Raw genomic sequence first — 26,113 nt, forward strand, 5'->3', positions numbered from 1 at the left:
ATTCAGATATGACGGCTGATAGAGATGTATGGAAGAGCAGCACATACTGTGCCGACCCTCCATAAGGGATAAGGGCAAGTGGATGATGAATCAGGAAATTACAATATCAAATACAATGAGTTGTTTGCGTTAAATTGAATCCTTAATGATTATATGTTAACATAAACCACAAAACTATAGGAAATATGCAAAAATTATTATATAATACTAATATATGTGCATTTCATAAATTTATATAAAAAAAAACTAATATTATAAATGTAAAAGTTTAGATGGATTTTTGTTTGAATTTGTAACTCAAACTGCTGAACAGATCTCAACTTACTTTTGTTTTGTTTAACACACAGACGGAGTCGCGGGCGAAAGTTACGTATATTCTTTAACTATAGAAAAGGTGACAAATACAATTTCTCATGGTTGCAACCTCTGGCAAAATCATTTTTTAACTTACTTCCTATGCAGCGTGAGGTTGGCAACCGCGGCCAACAACCAACAATCGCCCAGCTCGCCTTGTTGCACATCGAAACGACTGTACCCTTCGACGAAGAGTTGCGGGTCTTCGCATATCTCCTGAAAACATTATTTTTAAAATGTAAAAATTAAATAATGCATAGCTTTTTTTTTAATAGGGGATCAAGCTAGCGGACCAAGGTGATCAACAACGCCCATGGACATTCGCAACACCAAAGGAACTACAAATACGTTGCAGTCTCTAAGGAAATGGAAGGTTTGCTTCTTGAAGGACCTTTAGTCATAATGGTTTGGAAATACCGGCGAGGTCTATTTCCGAGGCAGAAAGTTCCGCGAAAACCAGGGTTAAGAAATGCCAATTTTTGATTTGTAGTGGCAGTAACAAAAACATTTTAACAGTTTACATTATAGTAGTACAACAATTAAATCCAGATTACAGCTAATTTGTGTGTCGAAGGCCTAATTTTAATCCCTTTCCCATCTCATCCTTTCCTTATAAGAAAAGTAGCATTGACCGTAATGGAGATGGTAAAGGAGGAGAAAATATCCTCCAATAAAAGGTAAGCAACGCAATTACAATCACGGAAATGTACGATCAGCAATCGCTTCGTTTTTGGGGCGAATTCAGGTGGCAGCTCGTTCTCTGGCCACCTTATAGAAAAGCCCACTCAGTAAACGATAAGCTGGATTCGATAGCTGGACTGGAATAATGCAAACAGGGTCTACTTTATTATCATTTTTGTCTTTTACTTACGCTTGGTCGAAGCCATGTTATGGGTCTATCAAGGCGCTCCTTGTAGTACAGACTGCGGTCTACCGCTGGAAACTCCGGGTCTTCGAACAATCTACCTTCAGCTAGGCAGCGAGAACGAATGTCCTTGAAGTCCTGGTAGGTGGCTGGTCCGAATGATGATGGACGGGTCTCACCGAGCTGGAGACAAAAATGTAAATAAGAATTAACAAATCAACTAAGTACATATGAAAGGAACTTTTTTCACAAGTGTTTCGATACGTATCACATAACTTACAGAACTTATGAACAAAACTTAAATATAACTTAATAATCTATAACACAAACAAATTAAGAGATATACTATTTTACATACAGTTGCCGTGATTTTTAATAATTTTTCGATAATGGTAAAGAATATAAAAGTTTTAATAGTAGCTGCCCCGCCCTCTTCTAGACCTTCCTAGATCCTTATGCCCTTTGTCCTAATAAAGAAACTTTTATAAAAATAAAAATATTTAATGCCATTGGCCATTGATTACACACATACTCGTAATATTTTTTAAACCACAAACTGAAGAAAAAAACGTAAGTAAAACGTTAACAAACGCACCCAATACAAACGTTCTCCTGTAGGCATAATCATTTTGCTGCCTCTATCATTAGGCAATGGTTTTAATTTATTATCTTTACTATAATCAACATTAGAATGCTTTTTAGGTGATTGTACACTTTTAACGTCATCCGCTATAACAACAGTAGGTGTATCAGATTCTTTACGGAACACGAAGCCTTTGTTGTATACAGAATTACTTCTTTCTGAAACATCTGCTTTCTTCTTTATTGCTAAATCTTCCATATTTTGTTCTTTAATTTTCGTCGCCCAGAACGGTTTATAAGAACTATTCTGTCTTACTTTAGACTGTTGGTATTCGAAATCGGATACTTTCGTCTTCTTGAAATCTTTTAATATTCTTGAAAAGAATCCAGAAGTATTTTGCGTTCCTTTTTGCCGTGAGATCTGTCCAGATTTTGGAGATAAAATCGTCACTGATTTTCTCTTCCATGTTGTAACAGCATTCGTTACTGTTGGAGAATAGTATGTCGTAGTCAAATTACGTATCTCATCTTTCCTCAACTTGACTATATCCTCTTTGATTTCCATCATTCTTCTATCACGGATTGACATTTACTGAGCAATGATCGACACTCGTCAATAAATATAAATTATCAAATTAGGTTGCCCTTGAAATTTTAGCTCAAGGACTGTTCACGTTCTTTGTTATAAATTAGTTAGATTTATTTGGAATTTACCGATACTAATAACCGTAATTTGAATCTAATATTATTTAGTCACTATAAAATACATAGTTTCGTAGCAAACGTCCGATGTGTGATTATTTCAGTATGAAATGAAAATATTGACTGACCATGGTAGTTGATAACGGGCAGTATTTAATGTCGCGTAAATACCTATGGGACGATAACATCATAACCCCGTAGAGACCTATAAAGCTTGTACTACACAACACAATTATAATTCATGGAATAACACGTTTGACAATTAAAGACTTTTTTTGTTACAATTATTAATTAGGCCTTTAGACATTACTGTATTAGATTTTTAATTTATTAAAGGAAAACACGCATGTTCTGTAAATTCATTTTCCATAAATACATATTAATCGTGTTTATCCTTTTCAATTAGGGATACTGGAAACAAAACATGTTTAAAATTCTACATTCCATAATTTTCAATTTGTTTTTTTTTCAATATTTGTTAAGCTAGCGCTTGGCCACGATCCCACCTAAAGGAAGTGACGATGCAGTAGAAAGATGGTAGGCACTAGCTTAATAGGTAGCTGTTCACTCTCCTTTTGAAGGTCCCCACGTCATATGTGGACGGGAAAACGTTAAAAAAAGCCTTTGTACCATTGTTTTGTTAATGAAAATGGATACATCTTAGATCACTAGCTTTATAGCAAGGATTAGCTTTAAACCAGTGAGACTCAGGCTTTAAATATTATAGATGTCTTGCATACAGTGGGTCCAAGTTGCAACCTTGTGGGACTCATTTTAGGAGTGGCAAGTATATCACTTTGTTTATTAATGACGCTGTATTAACTTCTAACAATGCTTTTAGTTAATGAATTAATTCATAGAGTTTAATTTGACAAATTCATAGGGGATGGTTGTAATTAAAAATGCAATATTCTATTTAGTGTTTTGACGTCATTTTATGTTTTTAATTTTTTTGTCGTTATTGTTTAGATGCTTTCGTAAGAAAGTTTTCTGAAGCATTGCGAGCACAACTATTGATTCAGAATGTCTACATATTAAGATAAATAGAATGTATATAATTTTCACCCCGCTCTGTCCCCACGTGATCATAAAAAGTTTCATCCGTCCCACTTTTTAGTCCTACTATCACCAAAAGGTGACAGATGAAACCGTTATGAAATAAAATAAGTCCCAACCGTCCACTCGTCGCAAAAGATAGGACGGACAAAACTTTTTATTCTCATCTGTCTCCATGTGGGGACAGAGCGGGGTGACAGTTGGGAATAATACTTCACAAGAGCTTCAAAGTATCAGTCATCAGCTCACTATATGTCCCCACTCGGGCACGGGGCCTACTCTTAGTTAGGGGTGACTAGGCCATAGTTAACCACGCTGGCCCACTGCAGGTTTACTTAAAACACATCTTTGAATTTCTTCCCAGATATGGTTGCATCACGATGATTTCCTTTACCATAAGAACGTCAAGTAAGAAAAACAATAAGACGATGGCGGGATTCGAACCAATGAGCTATACAAATCAAGTGCATAGCCCCTGAGCTATCGACGTTCGAATTCTTGTAAAATAAACAAACTATTATCAGAAGTTCCGTTGTAACTATCAGTAACGTATTTTTTGCTTTCCTGTAGCCCAAGGTAATACGAATCGTAATGACATTGGATTAGATTACCCCTTGTTGACTTTTATGATTCAAACAAATGAATACGATAAGATATGAAAAAACCTATTAAATGCAAAGCTTTGTATCGATATATGCAGATAAAAGACCGCTTTTTAAGCCAGTTCTAAGTCATATAAAACTGACAAACAAACACAGATCGCAGATCAGTGGACTCAAAACTAGGTAGAAAGATGTGTTAAGATGGTCGACTGCCAGTTATCAGGCTAAGATATTGAGGATAGAGCTAAGTGGAAGAGTTTAATTAGAATAGCTGACACCACCATAAGAGACTATTGAAAGAGAGAGAAACAAAATACGAGTAGCTAGTTGAACGAGTTAAAACAAAAGGCAAACGAGCAAACGTCTACCTTCGTTGAAAGTGACATCCACAAGTGCAGATTCAGTTGCCTAGTTTAAATAAATAGAGAAGACACACAGAAAGAGGATAATTCCCCTTCCTACGCCTTCATAGTATATATATGTAAATAAAAAAAATATATAGAGCATTAGTAACAATGTCAAGTGTGGTTATATTTAGACTTTCAAGCACGTGAGGGCCGGCAACCGTATTCGATCAATAGCAATCGAGATTATATTGAAGAAAGACATTACAGGGCACTAACATAAAAAAATAGACTGACTGGATTACACAGTCTTTTTATAAACGGTAAAGGAGTCCCTTAGACTTGATTTGTACACTAAGGGCCTGCTTAATTTATACTAATATTATAAAAAGGAAGGATTTGTATGTTTTTATGTATTAAAAAAAAAAAACAAAAATTACGCGGCTGATTTAAATTCTTTCACCATTAAAAAGCTACGTTATCAGTGAGTAACATAACATAGGCTATATTTTGTAATTTCACGCGGACGAATTCATGACCAACAGCCAGTGACAAATAAAATACTCTTACGTAGGAGTATGTAAAGTAGGAATTAGAACTTTCTAGAATTCACAAATGTAACTATAATTATAGACATCAATTACAAACTAACTGTAGCCATTAAATCGCTTTTCAATTTACCCTTGTCTAGACGGACACGATGCCCTTCGTCTGTCTAGACTAAGGGACGACGAACTTAGTACATAGGGTGGTTAAATAAATTTAAAGACGGAACCAAGTCTACACTGAATTGAATGATCTTTATTCTACCTACAAAAATACAAATATTTCCTCTTTATATACCGGTATACACTTCCACACTCATAACTAACGTTCTCCTTGTAACATGCGATTCATCCCTCATAACATAACCACATTTATGGGCCGGCACGCCCGGTGTAATACCACGACCACACAGAAAACAGGCGTGAAATGGAAGCAATTCCGTGTTTCGTCTGATGAGTGTGGTGCCGGAGGCCTAATTTACGTCCCTTTCTCTTTACCACCCTTTTCTTATAACGAGAGGATGGGAAGGGGAAGTGGATTTGATGGTGGAGGAGATGCTTAGGAAGGGGCAATATCCTCTTTATGTGTCTCCTCCTCCATCGGATAAGTGTAGGCAACGCATCTGCAATTGCGGATGTCTATGGGCAGCGGTTGCTTCGCCATATTGGTAGATTCAGGTGGCCGCTTGCTCGTTTGCCACCATATGTTATATAAAAAAAAATAACATGCCCATACCATGCTAACCTTTTACTCCTTACCTTCTCTACTACTGGGGCTAATCTCAAACTTCCAGTAGTATCGCACTACTATCGTAAATATAAATAGTGTAATAGTTAAGTACATCTATTTAGAAGCATTTGATATGTTTACGATCAAATCAGAAGCTGTACTGTTTAAACCATTAAACGTACCAGATGTTACTGAAACCAATAAACCGTACCAGAAAAAAGTCACTACGTGGTTTTACTAAACTTGTTATTTTCTCACACATTTTTCTTATGCTTGGGGACACGTCATAATGCGATCTTACTTCCTAATAATATAAACTGATATTATAAAGAGGAAAGATTTGTATTTTTTACGTATTGAAATAACTAAAAAACTACTGGGCCGATTTTAAAAATTCTTTCTTCGGTATAAAGGTAATTTATCTGTGAGTGATATATGCTATTTTTATAACATCACGTGGGCTAAGTCTAAGACTAAGCTAGTAATATTAAAAATCTGAAAGTTTAGATGTTAGCAGAATCTGCTGAATGGATCTCGATGAAATTTTTCATAGAGGATAATCTGGAAGAACAGAGGCTACTTTTTTTAAATTTCTCTCGGGTGACAGCTAGTAAAGAATAAATTTAATCAAAAAATGTAATTATTCGTTTAAAATAAGTGAAACCTTAGTAAAGAATTAAGTGTCATTTAGCATGGTTTGACCTTTAATCCGGATTGACCTCTGCTCATGACGACCAATTGTTCAATTGACGAGACTGAAAGACTAGCCTAACGATCATGTCTGATATTACAGAATGTACCAAACACTACCCAGACTATCGTCTTCCTAAACACACATATTACTGTTTAAAAAAAAATAAAAAAGTGGTCCATGTGTTCTTCCAGACTATGTTCTACATCTATGCCAAATTTCATCGAGATGCGTTCAGCCGTTTAGGCTACAAACTTTAACAAAACATCTATCCAACCAAAGTTTTGCATTTATAATATTTGTAAGAAATAAGATAAGATTGCTATCTCTTACATTTTGTAAAGGTATGAGTGGAATGGCTGTATGTTTTTCTATACGTGGAAGTCAATAACAGCATACAACCCATACCCAATAATGTGTTCCTGTAGAAACATCTGAACGGAATCATGACATCCCTTTTAATCTCTTAGAAAAAAACAGAGAAAACGACATAAACTGAGGCATGATTCATTAGGCATGGAAATAATTGAAATAAAGCCATAATTACTTGATGACACATTCATATATTTACATAATCGCCAAGAAACTAAAGGAAGTTGTAAAATAAACGACATTTGTACATAATACGTACAGCTTTATTTAATTATTGTATCACAATGTAAATAATTCATGCATGTACAATCGCGGATATCCGCAGTGTTTCACTTCAGGTTAAATGCCTTGTTCATTCGAGATAAACTCCGCCTATAGAAATAACTAACTAGATAGCAATGAGTGCAAATTAAGGTATAGTAATAAATAGATACTACCCGTGTATTACTCATCATCATCATCTCCTTATCCTACTCCCGTAAGGTCGGCGCAACAGATTTTTGTCCTCCACATAACTCTATCATATGTCATCTCAGTCATCACTCCCTTTTTGATCATGTCACCTTTTACACAATCCATCCATCTCTTTCTAGGTCTACCTCTACCGATGTACCCTTCCACACTCATAACTAACGTTCTCCTTGTAACATGCGATTCATCCCTCCTCCTAACATGCCCATACCATGCTAACCTACCCGTGTACCACTAACCGACTATTTCGTATGGATACATAAGCGTTGTATTGGTTTTTGTTTAGCGTCTCGTTTTAAAATATTCAAACGATTGTAGCTTTTAGGGTACAACACCACCAGTTTTTCCGATTGTACATATGCATCTTCAGCCAATGGCATTCGATGTATCACAATGTAGCTTAAAATCACACATGATAATGTCAAAATTAACAAAAGAAAGGACAAACAGGGAGCCTAAGTTAAGTGGTGACGCCCATGTAGGTTCAGCTTTTGTGAGGTTCTTTCTTAAAGGACTCTAAGTTTGAGATCGAGATTGCCCGAGGAAGTTACAAGAGAACGTCATGAGTCCATTAAAATGGTGATGAAATTTAGTTCTCTGACGTTTATTTACGTATATGTATAGGTGAATAACTAAAGTATTATTGTGTTACAATCAATAGAGACCACGCCCGTATATTGGATGAGAGCCAATGAATGGAAAAGTGTAGGAAAGAACGAACTATGCGTATTGGTGCTACGAGTTTTTATCGACGTTTTACTTTACAAAATATCAGTTATCTACTTTTTTCAGGGAGTATGATGACAATATTCTCTTACTTATAGAAATGGTTTTTTGACTGATTGTAAAATAAGTTCCGTTATTAAATTGACGGACTTCTAGAAAAGAGTACTTCAAGATAATTGTAAATTTATGTTCCTTTAAGATAATGGAATAATCGATAATCGAAGCGCCAATAGCCTAATGGATGGAGGATTCGAATCCCGCCATTCGACTATTGTCAACCATATCCTAGAACAAGCATATAGCTTAGTTGGAATGGTTAAAGGAAATATTAGTAAATTAACAAAAATATACTAATATTCAAAAAAAATAATCAACATTTGTATCAGTTCCTTTAAATTCTTATGTTCACGTATTTAATTTGCAACTTCTCGGTCAATAAACTACGTGGGCGATGTTTGATTCCTTTGTACTCTCTTTTAAGAAGTCTTGGGTGAAATATACATATACTTTTAGTCGGGAGTTATGAATAATTTTGAGTTAATAGCTAACACTAAGAGCGGGCACTAAGGGGTGCATCTTTGGCTAAACTATCGCACAACTGTGGTGCGTTTGTCGATTGTATCACAGTTAACTCAACTAAAAAAGAGTAGTGTGCGCTCCATATAAGCTCATAGGAATTAAAGCGAGACTAAACAGTTGTGCGATAGTTCAGTCAAAGGTGTGCGCACACTCTTATTGTTGACAGTACACATTCCCAGATACAGAGCATTAAAAATAGAATAAACACATTCAATTTATGTGCATTATAATTATCAATTTATTTTTCACAACCAGTTTTTAAGAAACTAGTTCTTTATCCAGTTTAGGTATAGTTCGGGTCTTAGATTATTTAATACTGACATTCTACAATGCAACATTCTCTAAAAATAAAACAACTGTATTCACATATGTCACAAGAGTGCAATAAAATTAAAATCAGATTCAAATATTTGAAAATAATATGCTTTTAAATTATACATGGACCAGTCCAGACGTCAGCTGGTGGTCTGGGGGGGGAGGTGGTTTCCTATAATCAAGGGGGGGGACTAACAGTAGGCATATATTTCACAGTTTCCGAGTATCCAGAGGCATCTGTCTTTCCTGCTGAAGCTAAGGAAGATATTACTAGTATTACCTGTTGCTCGACTTCGCCCGCGTGAGATTTAGAAAGTGTTAAAAATATAGGCTATGTTACTAAGTAATAACAGGGCTTTTTAATCATGCAATAATTGCAAAAATACAAATCTTTCCTCTTTATAAAAGTATAGATAACCATGCCAAATAAGCTTTACTCAATACGGTTCACATCTAACCGGGATTCGAAACAAACACAGTCAGATTTCCGATACTCTTAACCATTGGGCTATCGGCATTATAAATGTACCAGTCTATATAGACGACGTCCTTGATAACTACCGCACATACACGGTCTCTTGGAATTCGTTTACGTTTCATATACCAGTGTGGGTTACGCGCAAACTATACGAAGTACAGTCGAGCTCATATTAAACGCGTCTAATTAGTTAACTTCTAATATCGACCATGATTTTATTTAAGACTAGCTTTCGACCGCCACTCCGTCCGCGAAGAATTAAAAAGACCAAAAGTAAGTAGTATATGGATTCTTCCAGACTATCATCTGCATCTATACCAAATTTCATCGCAATCCGTTCAGCCGTTTAGGCTACAAACTCTAACAAACAACCATCCATACATCTATTCATTCATCCATCCATCTAAACTTTCGCATTTATAATATTAGTATAAAGTATGATTGAAATTGTTTATTAAAAAAAAATCTAGTAATAAGCGTTAGTGATAAATTAGCTAACTACCGGTAAATATTTTTTTGAAATCGAAAACTAAATATAAGAATATTCTTAACATGAATTTAATAGGCAATAATCTTTGGGATAGTAAAAATTAACAGAATATATTAAAAAAACTATGCAAAAATGTTGATGACTCATTAAATTATGTATGTGACTGTACCTTTTGTTTATATTAAATAAATATTATTATCTGTGGCATAGACATGTCCTGTTAATTAACTTGAATGACACTATATTTAATTAGTCAAATTCCTATATTAGAATTAGTCAACATATAATTTTGCTACAGAAAATATAACAATAAAAACATTTTCATAAAAGATTTTAACTAATTTAAGACATCAACAAAGAAAAATGAATATCTAGAATGATGTGATTGTTAACCAAATCTTGCATTTGCTAATTAGAAACTGTTGGCCACGCCAAACAATTTAAAAAATATAAAACATTAAAGATATATGCTAACATGGACTTCTCTGTAGAATAATTTGAGAACTACAATTCTTTCATACATCATTTTTATATACTTCTAATGGTAAACCGTGCCTAAAGGCAGCTAAGCCGAGAAAAGTTAAAGTTTAGTGAATTTTTAACGCCGGCGACCAGAAACATGCGGTTTATTAATAGTTCTTATAATAACATATAGCCTATGTTACTCACAAATAATTTTCCTTTCAAATGGTGAAAGAATTTTTAAAATCGGCCCAGTAGTTTTTGAGTTATTTCAATACATACAAAAATACAAATCTTTCCTCTTTATAATATTAGTATAGATAGATGTAACCTATGCTATTTAGAACATTTGATGTCTCAAATACTCACCACTTTATAATTCTTAATACTCGGTAGGAACCTCTTTTGTTCAACCTCCTTTTTCTGGAAGACTTCATTGATAATATTCCCGAGTGCTTGAGCACCATATTGCAGTAATGCTTGCCCTCCTTGATTCAATATCTGTCTACCCGCTCCTTGTATTAACGCACCAAAATTACCGCCATTTTGCCCCGCCATTACGAGGTCACTGAACTACTTTCTCATTTCACTATCACATATTTTCTATAGGAGATACATTTTTAATCTGTGATGCTAACCTATTGTGCTGTGCTTTTGGTACAGTAAGGAATTTAATATTAAAATGGATTTGCAGAGCTTTATGCTGTATGGTTATAGACAGGAAGCATCTGAGAGACTCAATATTTTTTTTAATCTGTACAGGAACTTGAATAAAAGTAGAAAAACTTGGAAACAAGTGAATTTTTCAAGGATTTAAAATGTAGTTATTTTTTAAATCAGCGATACTAGATTTACAGCTAACTTTAAGACTTTTTTACTCTATATTTTAGCTTTTACAATACAATAGATAATAAATAATAGGAAATTAGTACTTCATTATACAGACTTAAAAATCCAATAATATAAATGAAGGCAATAAAACTTGATGAACAAGACTCTAAGATTCATGCTGTCTGGAGACTTAGGACATGGTAGGCAGACCCCAAATAACTGGGAAAAGGCAAAGACACAAGAAGAAACAGACTTAATACATCCAATTTACCCAGTTATCTATTCTATTAACACCATTTTACCGATTACTTTAGACACTGAACAACAATTAAAAATAACACTTTTATAGTTAAAATACATTGTTCTCACAGCATTATCCACATAAAGCTGTAAACACTGAATGTGATCATGGTACTGACTGGCATTAGAGGTATGTTAGATAACTATTGTTATGACATCATCAAATAGGTGTGCTAATTGACCTCCTTGCTTATTACAATGAACTGCTGTTTAAAAAAAAAAAGAAAAAAAATAATGAATTTTATTTTAAGATATTTAAACCTTTACAAATGAGCCCTAAATAAATAAATGGCCAGAAATCAATGGTATTACAGTATTCTTATAAGATTTTTTTGAATTGTTCTAATAAGACGAAATGATTTATTTTTAGTTCAGTTTTAATAGTATTTATAAGTAAAAAAAAAAGGAGTAATGTCACTTTCTGCATGAATTTATAAGAAATATGTATGTAAATAATTTAATAGCACAAGACTTATTTTTAATGTTTAAAAAGGGTGTAACTGTAAGTAGGTGGGGTAATTAAAATATACATTTCGTCGTAACACTTTAAAACTAGGTCAATGTTAGAATGTAAGCTTAAATCGATTAATCGATTAAATGTATAAAAAGTTTAATATGAAGAAACACAAATAATTATTAAAGATTATAACTATGAGGTCATCTCATAACTAGTGCTAAATAATTTAGCAAATAGCAAGCACATGGAAGTAAAGAAATCAACAAAATGGTGAAGTAAAACACAGCACAATAAGAAAACTTATAGCAATCTTTAAAAAGTCACTATAACTCATAATTTAAAAACAATTTTTCCACAAAACACCACCGTACCCAAAAAAAGTATCACGGATTTTGACAGATTTCTAAATTTTCCACGACCAAACTGAAAAGTCATTCGTTCAGTTCGCCATGAAACCCGGCAGAGGACTATTCAATGCGGTAGTGTTATAACTTAAGATTGCCAGTGTAAACCATGACGTAATTTACTGAAATGTATAATTTATTTTTTACTATGTCCTCCTATAATTGAAAAATATAAATACAACATTGTACAGTAAAATACGCTGTAGTTAAGAGAATAATGGCTTCCAATTTATCTAGCAATATTGAACCTAACCTTGAATAATTGTTATCGACACGTCGGTCTGTCTGCACAAATTATGGCAGTAGCATTTATTGTAATACTAGCTTTTGCTGCGAATTCGTCTGAGCGGAATTTAAAAATACTTAGTAGCTTTACACTAGTAGCCTTAGTGTTCTTTAAGACTATGCTCTATATAAGTGCCAAAGTAGTAACTAACATAAGTATGAAATATAAAGTGGTTGTTATATTAATTTGTGATCTTTTCTAGTTCTGTTCCTTTTCTAGTGCCCCAAATAAAAAAGCCATTAAAAATATGCTATACCATGTTTCACAATAACAGAACTTGTACGAGGTATTCAAGAAACCTTTAAAAATGTTGATGTAATTATTACGCGAGATATTTTTCTCGTATTTAGTTCGAGTTAAAAGTATTGCCAAATATAGCAAGCGTGAAGGTAATGCGAGATTTTTCGATTGCGGTTATGGTGACATCACACGAAATAATAACAGATTAATGGGTGTATGTGAAGGTTGCGTACAAGATAGGACCCGTAGCTATATCACATACTTATATCGTTACTGGTTAAAAGAACATACGTAAATATTTTGTACTAGTTGTTGCTCACGACTTGGTCTGCGTGAAATTTGAAAAAATAAAGCCTATGTTACTCACAAATAAATTTCCTTTCTAATTATGAAAGATTTTTTAAAATCGGCACAGTAGTTTTTGTGTTATCTACATACAAAAAGTACATATCTTTTTTCTTTATAAAATAAGAAATTAGAAGGAAGTGCTGAAAGCCTATACAATTTTAATAATACTAATATTATAAATGCGAAAGTCTGGATGGATGTTTGTTAGTTCGCATCTCCAAAACTGTTTAAACGGTTCTTAACGAAATTAGGCATAGAACTGGCTGTTTATAATTTTTTTTTAATCCCTGCTGACGACGCGGGTAAAAGCTAGTAACTTTACACATTTCTAAATGATAAACGAACATAGAAAAAAATATTTTTTTCTACTAATTTCTATATTCATAAACATATTATTATTCACTTTGTTAACAACGTAAAAATGTGTTTCACCGCAGATTCACGATTTCGTTGAGTGGAGTAAAGTTATAAATAACTGGTTAAAAATAATCTGAAACTCAACGCCCTTTTATATCGCATTCTCAACTCAGAAAGATGTCTGTCAGATTTATTACACTCAGTTCTAACTGTTCAGGTATAACTGAACGTTATTTAAGTTAGTAGCAAGTTTAAACTTATATTGACAAGTAAATGTTGAAAGTCCAGACTATAAATAATGCTTTAAAATATTAAAAAATGCTTTAAAAACATGATACAGTTACTTACGATAAATTTTACTTTAGTATAAGTATGTAAAATTTATTATGGCAAGTTACACTGAGAACCTGTTTTGTTCGACCTTGTTCTTGAATTTTAAAATCCGATTAAACGTGGGAAACCATAACAATGCCTACATTTTATGGCAATACTGAAGATGCTATAGGATTTAGTCTAGAGATCTGAAAGATAATTGTCTTGGCACTTCCGGAACTTTACTACTCTTATGCGCGACGTGCCAACTCAAGTGTTATTGCTGGCGTCTGTCAACAGTGGTAGAGCCCACTTTATTATTTTCGTAAATGAGCTATCTCCTCCGGAGCAATACCACGACCACACATCAGACAGCCGTGAAGTGGAAGTAATTCCGCGTTTCCTCTGGTTGAAATGGAGGCCTAATTTCAGCCCTTTCTACATAATATTATAGCAGGAAAGATTTGTATTTTTGTATGTATTGAAATAACTCAAAAACTACTGGGCTGATTGTAAAAATTCTTTGACCGTTAGAAAGGTAATTTATTTGTGAGTAACATAGGCTATATTTTTTAATTCCACGCGGTCGAAGTCTATATAAGATATGAAACAAGAGAAGTAGAAAAATGTCTTGCACTGAGAATGTTAAACATGTCTCTAGAAACGTCACTATGACGTCATTGGTTGCTTGTAGCTTGTATAATTATGTATTATACGGTTTGCAATTACTGTATGCGATACTTATCATTAAAACTAAGCCCAACATGATTAGTCCTCGATATGAGGAATTCTCATGACTCAGAATCAACAAATATACGTATTTCCTGACTCAGTGTGACGTAGAACGTCTCGTTTTGGTATAAACGGTAAAACATGCTTCTTTATTTGATGATGAATTTTATTGATGACGTCATCCGATAAAATGTGCCTCGCAATTAGTCATAAAACAGCTAAAATTAATGACCTGGAAATAAACGCACGGTTCACACGGAACCGGTACGATGATCAACTAAATTTGTAAATTCATACAGTTATGATAAGTATTAAAATTGAATTTTGATGGCTACAAAGGTAGAGTCTTGCTCTGCCCGAAGAAAGTATGGATGGAAAGAGTCCAAGACCATCATCTTCCTCCTTTTCCTACTCCCGTAGGGTCGGCGCAATAGGTTTTTGTCTTCCACATAACTCTATCATACGTCATCTGTCATCACTCCCTTTTTGATCATGTCACCTTTCACGCAATCCATCCATCTCTTTCTAGATCTGCCTCTATCGGCTAGTGTGCAAAATAAGAAATGAGTGAATTTAAGTATGACGGCTGATAGGGATGTATGGAAGAGTATATACTGTGCCAATACTCCGACAAGGGCCATTTTGTCTATAGAGTAATGATTTGCGAGATTTGTGAATCACCAAGGATTTATGACGTCAGCTCCCCTAGTTATAGTAAATAGTTGAATCGAAGTACAACCGTTAGCGCTATGTTAGCTGGTATTTTGAACCTTTTGAACTTTAGGGGTAAATTTTCAGAACACATTCTGGATGAAAGGATTATGAGACTTTTACACGCTTAAACCTTTTTAAGTGTGTTCGTGAGGGTTGCTCAATCTTCAATGGAACTGGAGTTAAAATTTTGTCGCTTTTTCTATGTGTTTGTGTGCGATAATCTAAGAAAGGGCTTAGCTGATTTGGATTTACTTTTCATTGTCGTATTGTAAATTGCGTAATTTAACATTTAGTGTCAGTTTAAGCCAACTGCAAAGTTCAAGCCTATGTTAGTTGATATTTGACCTGATTCAGTGTTGATTTACACACGTCTCTTACAACGAACTTGTTAGTAAAATCTGGTATCTGAAGTATCTCTGATATGCGAATGCTTTACATTGTAAACACAAGACAGAACATCGAGAGGAAGTCGTGAATCAACGTTATATTACCATTGAGTTTCTATCTTTAGTTTTAGAGACGTTTTCTACGAACTAAAGGAAAGTAAAGCATAGAGTACGCACAGAGAATAATTTGCAAAGTAACACATGTCTGAATTCTATATTCTCTGCCCATCTCGTTACTTTATAAGTTTTTTGTAAGGCAATAAACATTTTGTCCTAAGTTTGTACTTTTAACACATTATTTTTTGTTAAACTCAATTTTGTAATAACCTAAAACGTTTTAAAAACATAATAATGTAGTCCTAGGTTTTTATGGCCGAATAACATGTAGCAAAACATCATTAATAAAAAAAGTAATTTTTGTGAAATATTCCCGGTCTCGAAAATCGAACCCAGGACCGATATGACATATCTAAGCGATCAATACGACAAATGTAAACTTGGCGCAACATCAAAGAAATATTTCTTGGCATCAATTACTGTTACATTTAATGTCTCGTATATTTTCCCTTACCGTAAATACGAGGTAAAAGTTGAGGAAAATACAATAATGAGACAAGTGTAACCTGTTTTGAGAAAAATAAGACACATTGGCATCCACAATGCCACAAGGATAAAATACCATTCGGATAAAAAAAAAATCGGTACACCAGGGCCCGACATTACTGGCAACACACAAAAAAGATGAAATTAATAACTTTCTTTTGTTTCTTGAATTACAAAAAAAACTGGTTGTCACTTACCACCATATTAACATTGACAGATGCACAAGCTTCCTCAATCACCTCCTCAACAGCACCACTCTCGTACTCCTCAGCGGGCAAAGAAGGATACAGTCTACCTCCAGTTCGGAACATGGTATCATCTTCTGCTGGCAGACTAGGGTAAAGTCCCCCGTTACCGACCAACGGCTCAGAACTCCCTTCTCCATCTCTTTCTCTCTTCAAGAAACCACGTACAGCGGTTGCAGCTGTCCCTCCTCTGTGCCAACCCCAACCGTTCGCTTTAAAATTCTTCGGATAATAATTCCAAGACATTTTGAGGTTAAACGTCAAATTATTAAATTGTATGCAGAAAATCTGGAATAAAAAAAGATTTAATTACTTAGTATAGTTTCTTTTTCTGTTATGAAAAGTTTTATAATGTAAATTAAGTTTATCTTCTTTAATTTAAAGGGCATTTTATTCCGTACCTATCAATGTGAATTTATGATTTGTATGACAACTAACGCCATCTATTACCGTAAAAATTACATCTTTAAGTAAAAAAACATTTTCCTAAAAATATCAAAGTGAATTGTAACAATTAAATAAATATCCAATTTATATGATAACGTATCAGTATGGCAATAAAATTATTTTTACTGTCATTTCGCCGAATTTGTATTTTTTTAAAGGAGTGGCTTACACGTGAAATAAATTGGCCATTTTGGGAATAACTATAGGGTTGTCAAAATCGTTTTACTTCCAATTTTTATATGAATAATTTGGAAACAATTGAGTGATAGCCGAATACATAGAAATGGCAACCATGTTTTGTTGCTTGCTACGTTTCCTATGCAGAAATAATTTGAATTGCAAAAATCCGTATCACAAGGCATATTTATTAATATGTTTGAAGTTAAATTGCCAATGATTTTGTATTTTGGTATAATAAATTGCCACCCCTAAACACACCTACCAATTTCCAATGACATAACAACGACTTTCTGACCTCGTTTCGTCCTTTAATTAACAAAATAGTTGCGTTCAGGGTGCGCCGTGAATTTTGACTAATTAATTGGATGTTTTCTTTAATTATCCTAATTGTATACTTAAAAAACAAAGTTATACTTTCGCAAGGTAATGTAAAAAGTTTTGGCTCGTTAAAGAACTCGGTTTTAAGGCTCCGAGTTTTCTTTTATATTGCAAAATGTGAAAACAAATTACTATTTTAACAACTAATCTAATAACATTTACTATTAATATATGAGCGATCACTTTTTAGTTTAAATTTTAATAAATCTGACAACGAATCTTACTATCTTACTAATCTTACTATCTCATTAATATTATAAATGCGAAAGTTTAGATGGATGGATGTTTGTTAGAGTTTGTAGCCTAAACGTCTGAACGAATTTCGATGAAATTTATTACAGATGTAGAGAATGGTCTGAAAGAACACAGGCTCACTTTTGTTTTTATTAATTCTACCCGGACGGAGTTGCGGGCGAAAGCTAGTTAAAATTTAAACAAAGTGTTGCCTAGAAATATATTGGAATAGGTATACTTTTATAAAACATCTATCTTACTAATATTATAAATGCGAAAGTTTAGATGGATGGATGGATTGGATGGATAGATGGATGTTTGTTAGCGTTTGTAGTCTAAACGGCTGAACGGATCTCCATGAAATTTGGCACAGGTTTAGAGCATAGTCTGGAAGAACACATAGGCTACTTTTTATCCCGAGAAATGTCCGGTTCCCGAGGGATACGTAGCTTTTTGTAATTTATATAGTTCGTATGTCTAATACCACGCGGACGAAGTCGTGGGCAACAGCTCGTTAATTATAAATAGTTATGCCTAAATCTACCGCGACTAAATCCGCGCGAAATTAAAAACAAAAATTTACGCCAATTCTAGGATCCTGTTTCTGTTTTCGAGTTTTAGAGAAAAACATCCATTCATCTAAACATTGCGAACTCTACAATACATAAATTTGAATCAATACAGTAACAAAGAAAATTCTTATATGATTCAAAAGTCCATTGTTTACCTTTAGCGAGGATTCTATGGTTTGATATTATTTGTACCGCTTTAGATTTATAAATAAACAAATACGATAATAAGAATCAAAGTACATATCACAATGAATGCATTTCTTAGAATAATCGAATGAATTAGCCACAGTTAAGCTATAAAACTTCCTCTTGTGATTCATTGAACAATTTATTTTAAATAAAAACCTCAAGGAAAACATTCTGGAACTTAAAGAAAAAAATGTAATGTTGTACTTCAAATATTTCGATTTAATTTAGTACCTAAATAAGACAGATTGTTTTAAATACGATTATTAGCAACTGTTTTATGAGGTCTTGTGTTAACATGTAAAATAATTTTGTTGATAAAAGCGTAAATAGATTTTGCACACAAATAGCGTTTTGTTATTGTCACGTGATAGAGTGTTTCAGGGTCGTAAAATAAACAGATGTGAAAAACTAATTGGATTTTATAAGAACACTTAAACAAAGGTAATAATGTGGTTTGTAGTATGCATTGAAATTTACTGATTCCTATACGATCATATATAACTACGATATAATATACAAAACCTCATAAATACGAATATAGAAGTGAAAAGTTTGAGGATAAAACTTACCGATAGTACACTCTCACGAAGTTGAATAACTAATGAAATGAATGAGTTGAATGAACGGAGAGTGAATTGGCAGAGATCAGTTCAATCACCTGTTGACGTGCTGGTACTGCTGCAAGTTACTTATCTAAAATTGCAGAAAAAGTTGGAAAAAGTATGGTTTAGCTTTAATTATTTAAACTTAACTTAACATATATTGTAATAATAATTATATACGTGCATATTCAAGGCTCAGGGTTCGTTTGAATTGATTTATATTATATTGTGAACACATTGGTTTAAACTTTTATTTTTGAACGAAACATTTTATCATCTGTCAAGAAACGTCAAACGTCAAACTTGATCAACACAGTTTGTGTTTGCACGTGTTTTTATTTATACGAATCATAACCCAATAAATATTAAAAATGAAGGTATTATCAGAAGATAGAACTCGAATATTATTTGAAAAATTAAGTAAATAGTGAGTTGTTTAAATAAACCAAAACCTAATGTGTAATGGTAATTTTTCTTGAAGTTTAATGATTTTCCGTTTATTTTCAGTATCGGCGTGAATGTAAAATTGTTAATAGACAGACCAGATGGGACGTATTGTTTTAGAGAGAAAAAGGATCGAGTGTACTACATATCGGAACGTCTATTGCAGCTTGCACAGACCGTGAACCCTGACCATTTAGTATCAGCAGGCACATGTTTCGGAAAATTCACAAAAACAAACAAGTTTAGATTACATATAACTGCATTGACTTATATCGCACCATACGCTTCTTATAAAATTTGGGTTAAACCATCAGCAGAGCAACAGTTTTTATATGGACATCATGTTTTAAAAAGTGGTATGTAACTGTAATTTCTTTTAGTGGTCTTTTATCAATTATGTGGTACTTCACGTTTTTAACCTTTCACCGAATTCTCTAAAATGATGGAGACCACTGTTTATTAAAAAAATAACAAGAACATTCTTTACTGTACATATTGGCAGCTAGAAACCAGTTCCCAACAGTTCATTTTAATTGATAAATTACATTTAAAAATAAAATAACTAATTTCACATTTAGAGTTTACAAAACATTAACAATTCTTATTATATTCCCATACACAGATATAAGGTGTCAAAATTCACCAAAAATGACTATAAGCTATAAATTTTCCAGGTCTAGGAAGAATAACGGAGAACACACCGAAACATCAAGGTGTAGTGATATACACAATGTCAGATATACCAATCGGTTTTGGTATTACATCCAGGTCAACAGCCGAGTGCAGACATGCGGACCCTTTAGCTAATATAGCATTCCATCAAGCTGATATAGGAGAATATATACGATCGGAAGACACTTTGATGTAGGAATAAATGTTTTGATAATATCATGGTTGTTTATTTAATTTAGACAAAGGTTTAGTAGATTCTCATTTGTTTTAAAAACCTACTATAACAATACGTTTTACTAGTATGTGAACATAATAAATGTTAAATTTTCAGCTACATTAGTCACAAATGATAACTAGGTAGTTATCATACTTCATACTAATATTATAAATGCAAAAGATATTTAAATGTGATTAGATGGATTGATGTTTATTAGAGTTTTTAGCCTAATCGGCTGAACTGATTTCGATGAAATTTGGTACAGATGTAGAGGATATTCTAGAACACATAGGCTACTTTTTTATTCCACACGGGCGAAAGCTAGTTTATCTATGTATGACAATGTGTAGTACTAAATTGTATCACTCTGAATTTCAGTTATATGTAAATGTTTAATATACTGTCCTGTGAATATTTTTGCAGTTAATTAATATTACGTAGGGACTGTTGATGTAGACTCAAAAGTATAAAAAGCTAAACATTTTAAATAAATGCTATCTATATGGCTTCCCTTATTTACCCCTTTTATTAAGACACTTTTTTTAATTGAAAACATAGCACTGTACAATAAGTTGTACAAATCGATAACTAGATGGAGTTAAAGTAAGGCAGAGAACAAAGCTTGTAACAGTACTTCCTAGATGGAGCAATGAGGTAAAATTTGCATCTTGAATGACGTACAATCTCTATTTTGCAGCAAATCAACAGATGGCGCTATTTCTTACATTACAGCGTCAATGACATCGTGAAACACCGATAATCTTATTCGCGGTTCACATCTGGTCAGACTGGTAATCAACTAGCATAGTATGATGCTAACTGGCTCCAGTAAGTTCATACACACACGCATCAACTAACTAGCTTAGCAGCTAGTAACACTAGCGTGTGTCGCCCAAAAATGATAAAAATACAAACTATCACTAGCCTGGATATTATCGAATCAAATGCAAACAAACTTTTTCTTTCCTGAAATGGTAATTATAAATATTAGTAATTAATAAAAATCGACTTATATATTATTACAATAAAAATGTAGGGTACTGAATAAAATTTAGTATTTACTACGTCTGACCCATGGTTATTATGTTTGCGGTAAAATGGTATTGTTCTATATTTTTCCGCTTTGCTAACAAAAGATTTATAATAGTCTATTAAAATGATCTAAGAAAGGACTAAACGACATGATTTAGAACAATCCAGGGCTGTTTAAACCATTTAGATTTTTATACCAACACTTTTGATAATAAAATGTTCAATATTCAATCGTCAGAGATGATCAAGACATGGGCGTCGACATGAATCGCGACGGATTGAAGATGGCGGCGCATATGTGTACAGACAAGATATTTGTAGTTCCAGTGCTTTATTACCGAGAGACGTTCGAAAAACGCTTCTTGTACACATACGGTCAATAAAAAAACAAAATAAAATAGATGACATACTGGGATTTGTTAAAGGTATGTTCAGATGGAAATCTTTAATTAATGTGATTAAAGGCTTGTCCCACTACTGGCTGATAGATGCTCAGATAGCTTAAAAATGACTAGCTGTTAGACAAGGTAACAAAATCCTATATTTCCATCACATATTTTACACGTTGGAGTATTATCAGACAGTTTACAATTTGGTAGGACAGGTCCTTAATCGGCTAATTTGTCTCGATAGTGTACCGAAAGATGTCGATAGAATTCCATCAATAAACTTATAATTTAAAAAACTCTTGCGAACTATTAGCAGTCAGTTTGGTCACCACTGAAAGGACAAATTGTGAGGATAAAACACAGTAAAGGATAATTTCCCTTCTTTTTGTATTCGTGCCACTTTATTACGCGTATGGGTGTGTGGCTATTGCGGGTAGTTTACGGCGCTATAAAACATGGCGTGACGTTAGGATGGCTGTATTTTATGTGGGTAATGTCTTACCGGTATCGTTGTTTAAGGTTCGCGACACACAGTCGTCGTTATTGAAGAAAAAGAATAATAAACCAGTATTATTCTGTTTTAATACAGTACTCTTCATTTTGTCTAGGAATGAAGGAATTACTAGTTGTTGCTCGAGACTTTGTCCGCGTGAAATTTAAAAAAAAAACGTAGCTCATATTACAGACCTTTCTCATGGTGAAAGAATTTTTGAAATCGGCCCAGTAGTTTTTGAGTTATTTATATATTTACTGAAATCCAAAAATACAAATCTTTTCATTTTATAATAATAGTACAGATGTGAAAGAAAGTTGATACAAATTGTAGTTTTAGTAATTACAAATCGTATAGGCAATAGTTCAATTTTACTCCATATTCAAAATAACAAACATAACCTAAAAATAAATGTAAAACTTTCCTCAATCTTGTTCCGTTAACATAATTAAAGTTTTTACCTCCATCTGTTTATTCCTTTATATTAAACTCATTTACAAGTTTGATATCAGGTTAAGAAACGCTTCCGAAAGTAATTACGACAACTTTGATAACCCAAGGGAAGAGTTCTCTCTGTGTTGTGATTGAGATGGAACTTTACATTGAAATAAATATGAAATTTTACTTCTTACTACTATGCGAAAGTTTAAATTGATGTTTGTTAAAAGGTATCTTTTTTTTTATAAAATAAGGTAGCAAACGGCCACCAGAATCCGCCAAAATGGCGAAGAGACCGCTGCCCATAAACACTCGCAATTGCAGATGCGTTGCCTACCCTTATCCGACAGAGGAGGAGACGCACATAAAGAGAATATACCCCCTCCTATGTATCTTCTCCTCTGTCAAATCCACTTTCCCATCCAATCCTTTCCTTATTTAAAAAGGGTAAAACGGGAAAGAGATTAAATTGGGCCTCCGGCACCACACTCATCAGACGAAACGCGGAATTGCTTCCACTTCACGCCTGTCTTTGTGTGGTCGTGGTATTGCACCGGGCGAACCGACCCATTCGTGCGAAGATGTGAAAGCGTGATCTACCAATGTTGATTCTAAAGTTCAGTTAAAACTGAAGGTGTGTAGCGGGTTTAAGGATTACTGTTCAAGGGTTATAGGTACTCGGTATCAGCCAATATCAGATATGAAATGTTCCACGAAGACATTAACGAGCTCTATTGAATATAATATATCACTGATTGTTTGATTTCAGTGAATCAAAACAGTATAAATATTTATTGCGTTCAAAGAACTGTAAAGGTAAAGAATATTAAAGGAACTAGGTATAAATAAATAGTATTGTAATCTTGTTAAGTATGTTTAATTATGTTTTGTTACAGAAAAAATATACAGACGCCTTGAATTCCTCCTTTTGAGAAGTCGGTCAATTAAGTTTTTTTGTCACGGGAACAGCAAGTTTTATTATAACATTTTATCTAAGAATATCATGAGTTGCAGAACTATCTTATATTGTTACGATCTGTCTTTGCAGTGTCATTTGCGATTGACAACTGAATACCAGTCTACTAATTAGATGAACACATCAATTAGAAGGCATTACACGCGTGCTGAGTTACAATAGAACGTACCTTAGCTATTAAGGAAAATAGGTCACAGGAATTCAGTAATTAAGATCCTCTATAATAATCAATATAAAATGCGTTTTCTTAATTGATGTTGGCATTTGTATGTCCATATTTTAAAAATAAGACAATCAATCAAGCCATACTAGATCATTAAAAGAAAATATTGTTATAGTGACATCTATGTTAATTTTTTGGAAATAAAACAGCTTAGCAACACAGTTGTCACTTAATCGAATATAGATGACGCTGATAGCTGGGATTTTAGCTTTTAAGCTTATCGTTTTTATCTTATTTTCAAAATTCAGCTTGAATTTTATGATTTACTTGTTTATTTAATTACTAGGTATTCGGTCCTTTTTGCCGAACTAAAAAACATAATCTTATTATTATTTTTAGCTACAAGTTTTAGGTAAAATTCTTCGAAATACAAAATAAAACTCACTATAAACAACAAACAAGGATAAAATGACATTTCAGGGAAAATGTTTTGTAGAAAACAACATCGTTTATTTGTACAGAATTTTTGTAACTTACTAATTAAGGTAAAAGCTAACAAGTTACATCTATCAAATACGAACATCGTGTACAAAATGTTTTTATTTCGTAAAAATGTTTTCTAAACAAAAATCAAACTGCGAGAGCGTGTATTTTTTGTTTAGTACCACAGAGTTATGCTATCCTGGTACTTCTTAATTGTTAGCTAAGGTTTGTTTTGTTTTATATTTTATTGTTTACATGCAGTAAATATTTTTTTTATTTTCTAATGTTAAAAATCCAATGGCAATATGACATCGAAGGTCTTTGCCTTTTTTAGATTTAAAAAACAATCTTGTCTCTGTGATGCTATTGGCTTGTAGTTTTTTTCCTTTACCCACAAGACGAGTGTAGTGCTCTTTTTTAAAAAGTACATTCAAAAACATTTTGTGATTGCTGACATCCTACGTAACTAGTGTGTGTTTACTTTATTATATTAGTATAGACAGATAGATAAAGATTCGTGTTCGGGACAGATATGTGTTCGCCATATACGGTGGGGAACTATAGATTTAAACTACGTGGTTCTATACAGGCCAAGGTAGATGGAATTACTTTTATTTTCTTATTAAAGAGGGTAGTTTAAAATTCTTCTCCGGTTTTACCAAACGCGGGTTTGGATAGTCGTGTGTACGCAGGGCAGTAAGTCGGTTGCCAGAATTTACGCTTGAGTGAGCATTCAAGATCAAGCGAGATTGTTTTGTTATCGAAAGTTTTTGAATTTCGAATATCGCGATAACATCGGGCGTGTCAGTTTGTTAGCTTGCTTTAAAAGAGTTTTATTTCAATTTCGTGTTCGACATCGACATATTCTACAAGTGGGTACATCAGCAGTACAGTAAAGGCGACGTAATGGGGCTTGCAGGCGTTGAACGGTGCATCGAGTTGGTAAGTACAAATTTGTTAACAATAATGTGTGTATTGTATAAGTGAGGGAAGCCGCATTCGTAGTCTTGTACCGCGGTACTTAAGCCCGTCATGTTCGCCAAAATTCGCTTACGATAATCTGTTTTCGATGAAGCAATACAATTTATTTACATAATATAATCTCGAGTGCGAATTACTGATAAGCCCAATATAAGCCTGGTAGCAAGCCAGGCTCGAATAATTGGGTATTTGACTATAAAAAACGGACTAAGCAACGTTGGATGTGATGAAACCTTTGGCACCTTATATTTCTATTAGTATATTTTTACGTGAATATAAAACTACTTAAGAAATCTAATAATTTATTTCGTTTTTATTTAAGCCGGATATCAAGTGTGCTTGTCTAGTCCTGTGTCTTAAGTGTCAAAGGTACGTAAGTTCAAATTGCAATAAGTACGAAGAGGCACGAAAGCCATTTTCAGTTAAGCCGATACTCTTGGTACAAACTTGATAAACATATTTACAATGTGCTTTGAGAAAATACCTTCTCCAATCTTTGGGTTATTCTAGTAAGAAACACACTTTGAAAATGTTTCATCAGTTTTTTTTATATCACAAGGTGGCAAACGCGCAAGCAGCTACTTGAATCCGCGAATGGCAAAGCGACTGCTGCCCATAGACATTCGCAATTGCAGACGCGTTGC

At 33.6% G+C, this 26,113-nt stretch overlaps 2 protein-coding genes across 7 annotated transcripts in view; one reads left to right on the forward strand and one right to left on the reverse strand.

Annotated features, from left to right (window-relative positions):
* Nucleotides 1-19,226, reverse strand: part of LOC106108879 (calpain-B-like) — a 38,875-nt gene extending 19,649 nt beyond the window's left edge. The window contains exons 1-4 of one of the 6 annotated variants that reach the window (XM_013290184.1): nucleotides 19,149-19,226; nucleotides 16,532-16,867; nucleotides 1,226-1,402; nucleotides 452-570 (exon numbers count right to left, since the gene is read on the reverse strand). In XM_013290184.1, the coding sequence (XP_013145638.1) occupies nucleotides 452-570; nucleotides 1,226-1,402; nucleotides 16,532-16,825 (590 nt within the window). In that variant the 5' untranslated portion in view covers nucleotides 16,826-16,867; nucleotides 19,149-19,226. The other 5 variants (XM_013290190.1, XM_013290189.1, XM_013290186.1 and 2 more) reach the window with 5 other exon arrangements.
* A 246-nt stretch (nucleotides 19,227-19,472) lies between these two features.
* LOC106108880 (60S ribosome subunit biogenesis protein NIP7 homolog) lies at nucleotides 19,473-20,513 on the forward strand. The gene is made up of 3 exons (XM_013290191.1): nucleotides 19,473-19,608; nucleotides 19,689-19,981; nucleotides 20,300-20,513. The coding sequence occupies exons 1-3, from the start codon at nucleotides 19,553-19,555 to the stop codon at nucleotides 20,491-20,493; spliced, it is 543 nt and encodes a 180-aa protein (XP_013145645.1). The 5' UTR covers nucleotides 19,473-19,552; the 3' UTR covers nucleotides 20,494-20,513.
* Nucleotides 20,514-26,113: the final 5,600 nt, after the last annotated feature.

This window comes from Papilio polytes, unplaced genomic scaffold (genome assembly GCF_000836215.1).
Source record: "Papilio polytes unplaced genomic scaffold, Ppol_1.0 DF821400.1, whole genome shotgun sequence".
Classification (NCBI taxonomy): Eukaryota; Metazoa; Arthropoda; class Insecta; order Lepidoptera; family Papilionidae; genus Papilio; species Papilio polytes.

What these genes read in the sequence shown, in the direction of transcription:
- LOC106108880 (XM_013290191.1), top strand. Translation starts at nt 19,553, where the DNA reads ATGAAGGTATTATCAGAAGATAGAACTCGAATATTATTTGAAAAATTA. An exon ending in TTTGAAAAATTAAGTAAATA is followed by an intron (nt 19,609 to 19,688) that starts GTGAGTTGTTTA and finishes GTTTATTTTCAG; the next exon opens with TATCGGCGTGAATGTAAAAT. An exon ending in ACATCATGTTTTAAAAAGTG is followed by an intron (nt 19,982 to 20,299) that starts GTATGTAACTGT and finishes TAAATTTTCCAG; the next exon opens with GTCTAGGAAGAATAACGGAG.